The sequence below is a fragment of the Rattus rattus genome, chromosome X, assembly GCF_011064425.1.
Source record: "Rattus rattus isolate New Zealand chromosome X, Rrattus_CSIRO_v1, whole genome shotgun sequence".
Lineage (NCBI taxonomy): Eukaryota > Metazoa > Chordata > Mammalia > Rodentia > Muridae > Rattus > Rattus rattus.
Genome location: NC_046172.1, coordinates 67513330 through 67521182, shown reverse-complemented (window position 1 = coordinate 67521182; position 7853 = coordinate 67513330). Strand labels below are relative to the sequence as shown.

The 7853-nt window shown below is 35.4% G+C and overlaps 1 protein-coding gene across 1 annotated transcript; it reads right to left on the bottom strand.

The window, feature by feature from the left end:
* Positions 1-342: 342 nt before the first annotated feature.
* LOC116888455 lies at positions 343-3800 on the bottom strand. Its single transcript, XM_032889735.1, has 3 exons — positions 2942-3800; positions 565-736; positions 343-532 (listed from the first exon to the last, which is right to left on the bottom strand). Exons 1-3 carry the CDS (start codon positions 3711-3713, stop codon positions 343-345), a joined length of 1134 nt encoding a protein of 377 aa, XP_032745626.1. The 5' UTR covers positions 3714-3800.
* Positions 3801-7853: the final 4053 nt, after the last annotated feature.

Genomic DNA, 7853 nt, shown 5'->3' with positions numbered 1-7853 from the left:
TGCCTATCAAAGTATCCAAGAAGATCTGAAATTACCAGGACACATTGTCATTTTAAAATTACTTAGTATTTTGCTCAATGAAGAAGTACACATCTACAACACATTTCTACCAACAGATTACTCTGTATGAATTGAGGACTGCATACAGAATAAACCAGATAGGTACAATCTAGTATATCCAATCTAATAAACAATTATCTCGGTTTGGTAATTAAGTTCTTTGTGTATTCAGAATTTAGATGTCCCATGTAGCATTTTGAGCTGTCAAGTTTGCACATGTCTGTTTTGATGTTAAGTGTCTCTGTTTGTTTCAACTATCATGATAGCTTTGTAATGTCAGTTTTATAACTGGTGTTCACCTATCTTTGAGAGCTCAGTAAGTGGAGAAGATACGATAGGTCTGGAAGCTCTACCACTGCTGCCCACATAAACTCTGAAACCACTGCCCCTGGAAACTTCAGTATTTCCTCCAAGAACTGGAGGATTATCTACGGGAACGCCGACATTAACCATGGGGATAGTATTGACGCCGACATTAACCATGGGGATAGTATTGATTATTACTTGGGAATTCTAATATCGCTTCTGGGACATGCAGAATTATCCTCAGGAATTCCAAAGTTTCCTTGAATTGCAGAATTGTCAAATCTTGGCATAATGTGAAGTTGTTCTCCAGATTGTGATGGAATTGCTCTTTGCCAGTCTCCCTCCATGTTGTATCTTTTCTTGATATTTTCTAAAACACAAAACAAGAAGTTTTAAGTGACTATAGGATTGGCTTCAATTTTGAGAACAAGCTAAGATTAAGAATGAGAATTAATATTTCTAAGTTTGTTTTCAATTTGATAACCTCAAAATGACATGGTTATTATACCACTGTATAAAACTATTATTTAGTAATTACACTTTGGGATGAAAAGATGGACAAAGGAACAAAGTGAGTAAATACTTATATACCGGAAGTTTACGTGGACTAGAAAGTAGAGGCGGTGAAAGAGGAGGAACTAGAGTATAGTGAGAAAGGAGCTACAGGCTGAAGGGCTTTTAGGAACGAAGGCTGAAGGGCTTTTAGGAATGAAGGTTTTTAGTATGCCATTTTATTTCTTTGGTAGTATGAAAAATTAATGCAATTAGGAATTTAATGCAAACAAGAAATTAGATAAGGGGTAACCATGAAAATTAGACACACTCAGGAATTAATTTATTAATTTATTTATTTCTTCAGTGGTGTGTATGTGTGTGTGCACGCACATGCACCTGTGTACCAGTGAACATGAAGGCCATAAAACAACCTAGAGTCTTATTCATCAGGAGTTGCTCATTTTTAAATTTTTTTTTAAATTTTTTTGAGGCAGTCTCTCCCTGGCCTGGGATTTCCTAAATTGTCCAGGGAGGCTACTAGCAAACTTCATTTCTAGGATAACAAACACACACTATTAAATATCTTTTTTTTTCAATCTGAACTTTAAAATCAAACTTGTAAAGCAAGCTCTTTACTGACTAAGCAGTGTCCTGCTGCTAACCCTCTAGCACTCTTAAGAAGGATTTTCAATTTAAGAATAAGTTTGAATCAACTTTACCTTTCAAAGGATAATGTTATCTGAGCTGACCTTAGAATAAATTCTAATTTCTTCATTTGATAACTAACTTCTTAGAGTCCCACATAGAAATATTACAGAATGGGCTAAATTTTGATTTCCAAATAAACTTTGGGTTAGATTTCAGACTTTTCATTGAAACTATCTTTAGTAGTTTGGTGATGCTACTTTTAAAGAAATATTTCTATTGGGCATAATTTTCAAGAAGTTATGGAATTTGGTTTCTAAGAGAAGTTAGGCATGAAAACTCCTAATACTATCCAGCATGTATAGGATCATTTTTGGATAGGCTTACATAGATATGATGATAATTCAAAAGGGTTATTATATAATTAGTAGTAAATTTTAATCTAGTATTTAAAATGTTATAAGTTATGTTAATATTACTTTTAGTCAACTATAGGTTAAAAAATTAGTTGTTGATTTGCTGAGTCATCCTCTCTTGTCAATAGGTGCTCAAATAGAAGAGGAAATATTTGTTTGTTTTTTTACCAGTTTGCTTAGCAATGTCCATTAGTTCATTCTTTGTTCTTATCTACTACTTAATTATTAGCGAATGAATGTGTTAGGGGTTTTGCCCCCTGAATCTATGGTTAAAACAGAATGAGTAAAGATTAGTCATTTTCTCATGCTTTTAGGTTCTTTTTAAAAGGTGAACTTTAATCCAAATTTGAAGTCTTAAAAAAGTTTGTATAGCCCTGCCTGCCCCACACACACACACACACACACACACACACACACACACACACACACATACACACACACAATTCATGATTAGGTGTGGGATTGAATTAAACCTAACTTAAAGTATTTAGGCTTCTTTTAATCAACAAATGTGAATATAATGGTTAAATTTATAGAACAGTAATTAATGTCATCATAAAATGTTTTATGATATAGAAATAACAGATAATGTAGGTGGGATATAAGTTGATTTACTAGTGAAAGTCTACTTATATGAAAATTTTTATTTAAGTTACAAACATAGTGAAAGCAACTTAAGAAAAAATCTTCAATCCTTTCTCTAATTCCTCCAACGGGGACTCTGTCCTCAGTTCAATGGTTTACTGCTAGCATCCAGGGCTTACATCCCCATAAGAACAATAATAGCAACCAACAAGAGCTCCCAGGGACTAAACCACCATCCAAAGAGTGCACATGGTTCAGACCCGTGGTCTAGCTATACTGTAATCCAGAACCATCTATATTCAAGATGACTAGTAATGAAACCCTTTGTATTTTGCCTTGTTATATGTAATTAATACAAAAACCATTGAAGTCTACATATCAGATTGTCATTTTAAAAAAAAGAATACCCAATAAACAAAAAAGAAAAATCTTACCTTCTGTTAGTAAACTACGATCACCAGTGAAGAAGAGAGTTTCTTCTGCGTTTGCTTTGAATTCAGGTGTATTTAAATACTGGCCTCTGACTTCACTGTATCTTGGTAAGCTTCTACTACGCTGCCTCTGGAGCTTAGGGCGCTCGGGCAACAAGGGGAAAGGGCCTTGCAAAGCCTGGAAATGCTGATCCTCGGGATAGGGAATTCCTTGACTCTCTTCCTGTGGTGTTAGTTTGTTCCAACCCATATCTGTGTTTTCTTCATTGTGAACAGTTTGGAGAATATGGAGCCCCTCACTGTTTAGTGGTGCCTCTAAGAGCTCTGCCCAGGAACGCCGGAAGATGGATCTTTCTCTAAAAGGATACATGCTTCTCGCTACTTCCATATCATCACTTCCTGGGGACTCTGCATTTTCTGGAGATTCCATCCACAGATTTCCTGGGGTTCCTGGGCGACTGTATTCTGAGGATGGTGAACATTTATTTATTAACACCTCCAGGTGTACAAACCCGGTGAAGTGCAAAGTTGGAATTTCTGTATCGTCTAGCTCTTCCTTTCCAGGCACACCGGCAACAAGTATTGCGGTGCCTTTCCCCCTTTCCTCTGGACTGGCAATTCCTGTAACGTCTAAGCGTTCAAATTCTAGGACCCATGTAGACATAATTGGTATTTTCTCTAAGCGAAGAAGCCCTGAAGTTTTGGGTTTTACAAGGGCAGCGCTTTCTAACTCCTTAGCTGGTGGGGGGGTGGTAACTGTCACCACCTGATTCATAAGCCCCAAGTCCCCCTGATGGATACCTTCAGGGGTGGGCTGCTGGGAGGCCAAAGATGGATTCTGTTGTTTTTGTTTTCTGGCCCTTTCCTGATTTTCTGCATTAATAGGACGGAAATAAATGAACTCATCAGAAATATTTTGAGTGCGTCTGTATTCGAAGTTTGGATTCACAGAAACAATCTGAAAGAAAATTCAAGTTCAAAGGTACAGTTTATTATGTAAACATTTTGAATAATATTCTTGATTCTAATATATCTTTTATTATAAGGACAGGATAATACTAACAAAGACATTACAGACATGCATTAATTACTCCAAAGTGAGAAATATGAAAGATTTCCACTAAAGTGAACTATTTCTTTCAGGCATAGATTATTTTAGTCTAGTGTTTTCCAAGTTTATTTTCTAATAACCTAATCAAAAACTCTTTGCTATCCTCTGAAAACATACATTATCTATGGCTAATAGTTTGGAAAATAATTTATAAATCTAACTTCCTAATATGTAGTAGAACTCATTTAAATGTTCCTAGAAATGATTTAAAATGGTTATTTCTATTTTTGTATGTATGTCCACATGCTTGCCATGTTGCATCTGTGTGTGTGCGTGTGTGTGTGTGTGTGTGTGTGTGTGTGTGTGTGTGTGTGCGCGCGCGCACGCGCAAGAACATTCAGGCCATAGCAGCTGTGTGGAGGACAGATAAAACTTCCTGTAAATCAGTTCTCTCCTTCCATTTTGTTTCTGAGGCAGTCTTTCTTGTTCTTTATGTTCCTTGGATATGTGCCACAAAAGTGCTGGAGTTACAGGAGCAAGCAACCATATCTGGCATTTTTTTAAGAGTACTGGGGGTCAAACTCAGCTTATTAGGGATGAGTGGATAAGAGCATTTACTTGATGAATCATTTTTCTCGTTTAGAAATATATTGCTATTATTTATTACTGGTTTAGAAATATAATTGTTATATTGCTTATCTTGACGGTACTGATCCCTCAGGGTGGCTAGTTCTTAGAGACAGTAAACAAATTGTCTTTGAGAATACTTTTCAAATGCAAGTCAACCAAGCTACAGTCCATACTTTCAATTGCCTCAGTCTCCAGGCCACTATCACATGAATAGCTATTTTAGGGACAGGCATTGGGCAACTAGAGACAGCTCCTAAGTTCCTGAATCCACAGAAAAAATTTCAAGCATCTGTTTTCCTTGATGTGTTATTACTGATTTTGGTGTTTTCAGTGTGTCTCCTACCTAATATCACCTTTCTTGGGATGTGTGAGTATAGCAAACTATATTTTTAGTGGCTGTCATATACTGATATGTTTGTTAACATCATAATATATAATGATATATGAAAAATAAATTTATACTAAACATCTACTTTTGCATATGATAACCACTTTTAAACTCTGTACTTTGATCTTTGACCCATCACCATTATATAATCCTGGAATATTTTTAAAACCTCTGGGAAAAATCCTAAGACATCAGCAAAGGTGGGAGAAAAAAGACACAAAAGTTCTCCCAAATTATTAAACACACACACACACACACACACACACACACACACACACACTCACTCTCTCTCTCTCTCTCTCATGCATGTACCACTTGTGTATGGCAGCCAGAAAATAAGTGTCAGATTCCCTAGAGCTGGAGTTGTGGTGGTTGTGAGTGCCCTATATGAGTGGTAGGGGACGGAGTTGAATTCTTTAGAAGAACAGCAATTTTGATGGACTGCTGAGCCATCTCTCCAACCAATGAGCACCATTTGTTTTAGTATAGTCTTATGAGCCATTTGTGTGTTTTTACTCCTGTTGGGGAAGAATCTGGAGATGTGGCCTTGTTGCAGGAGATACGTTACTAGGGGTGGGCATTGAGGCCATTCCTGGCTCCATTCCTCATTATCTCTCTCTGCCTCATGCTTGTGGATTAAATGCAAGCTCTAAGCTACTGCTCCAGTGCCATGCTTGCTTGCCTGCTGCCATATTTCCTACCATGGACTTATCTTCTGAAATTGTAAGTCCTCAATAAACTCTTTCTACTGTATACAAAAGTTCTTCTAATAAATGCACTGAAAAAAACCTGGCAGAAAAATAAAAATGAACTTTCAAAAGTCTAGAAATTAGCCAAAGGCTTGGAGTAATTTCTGGTCATTTGTTCAATGTGAGTGGCTGAATTGAAACTGTGGGCTTCTTGTGTGTTCATTTTCCCTGTCCCAACATCACTGTCTCCTCCAGCTTTACAAATCAAAAATGTAGGATCATGGTGGAACCTCAGGACCTAGCAAACACTGAAGGAGATGAAATAGAGTTAAAGGAGCTTCAAATACTCATTCTCACAGAGTTAGTATTAATTGACTTGCCTGTCAACTACTTCATATTGCATTCTAATCACAAAAGAAACAAGACAAGAAAAAGCAAAGAAGATACACACTTGCACACACCCAAGCATTCTATGGTAAAGTTCATCACATTCACTATCTCTGGGTAACATTTGATGATGAGGCTACTGGCCTTTTAGTTTTTTCTCTACCTTCCACCATATGTAGTTGTATAAATGAAATCAAAGAAAAGAGTGACATTAAAGACAAAGTATTATATCGAAAACTTGTAGCTAGCATTTATCAGTTACTTGCTGTATTAATAACATGAATAGGAGTTAATTTTTTCATCTTCAAACTCTGTAGTATTTACTAATTTAGTTTTGAATAAATCGTGTGTATGTGATAATTTTCCTATTTTGTTCATTGGGGTGTTAATATGAAGAGCTCTTTGTTATTTGATTAGAACCACTTTCTCCCAGGATATTTACATGTGATAGTTCTAAAACAATATAAGTGTTTCTATACAGTTGTTGCATATTAAGCTATATTTTGGAAAAAAACTAAATTAAATGCAATTTTAGAAGACTTTCCTGGTTTATGCTGCCATCAGTTGTAAATCAGGCACATATCCTTACCAGCATTTTGTAAATTATTTTTGTTTTTGATAATAGCCACTATAATTTTGGGTGAGATAGAGTTTCAAAGTATTTTTATTGTTAAATTCCACTATAGCTCAGGGTATAGGGTATAGAATATTCTGGAGTATTTATTGGCCATTTGTGTTTCTAATTTTGAGAACTGCCTCAGGTGTTCATTGGCTGATTTAGTGACTGCCAGGTCATACATTCTACATATTAGTTCCTTGTCTGAGCTATACCTGGTGAAGACCTTCTCCCATTCCATACCATTTCTCTCTATTCTGTTGATAAATTCTTTTGCTGTGCAGGTTTTAAATTTTGTGTAATCCTATCAATTCTATTTAGTGTGTTATTGAGGCTCTAGTCAGAAAGCTGTTGCCTGGAACTATGTCTCAAGGTTTGCCTTATGTCTCACATCAACAGTTTCAGTATTTCCAAGTTCAAATTAAGGATTTTGATCCATTTTGGATTTTTCCAGGGTTGATTTAACTTAATTTTTTGTAGCTGTGTGTTCTCTTTTGCTGCTACTATTTACTGAATAAGACACCTTTTTTCAGTAATGTTTTGATATGTCTGTGGATAATTAGATGTACATGGCTATATAGATATACTTTGGGATTACCTATGATGTTGCATTGGTCTACACTGCTTTTTTTTTATATTACCATGCTTTCTGTGTCACTCTATTTCTGACATATATTTTGAGGACAGGTCATCTTATAATTCTGACTGTGCCTTTTTTGCTTCAATTTTTTTGTCTCTGTATTGCATTTTGTGTTTCCATATGAATTTTAAGATTACTTTCTTTTTTAGTTTTGTGAAGGATGTCATTGAAATTTTGAATAGGATTGCATTGAATCTACAGCTTACTTTTGATAGTATAATCATTTTTAAAATATTAATTACTTTAATCCAGGAATGTAGAATGTCCACTATATAAAATCCTCAAAAATTTTTCAGCATCTTAAAATTTCCTTGTAGAGGTCTTTTACCTTATTCATTAGTTTGATTTTTGTTTATTTTTAGTTCTATTATGAATGGAAAGTTTTTCCAAATTTCATTCTTAATGTTTGTTATTGGCATGTATAAAAGCTCCTGATTTTTGTATGTTTATTGTGTGTCCTTTAACATTACCGATAGTGTTTATTGTTGAGTCCTTGGGTCTTTTAATAGTATTA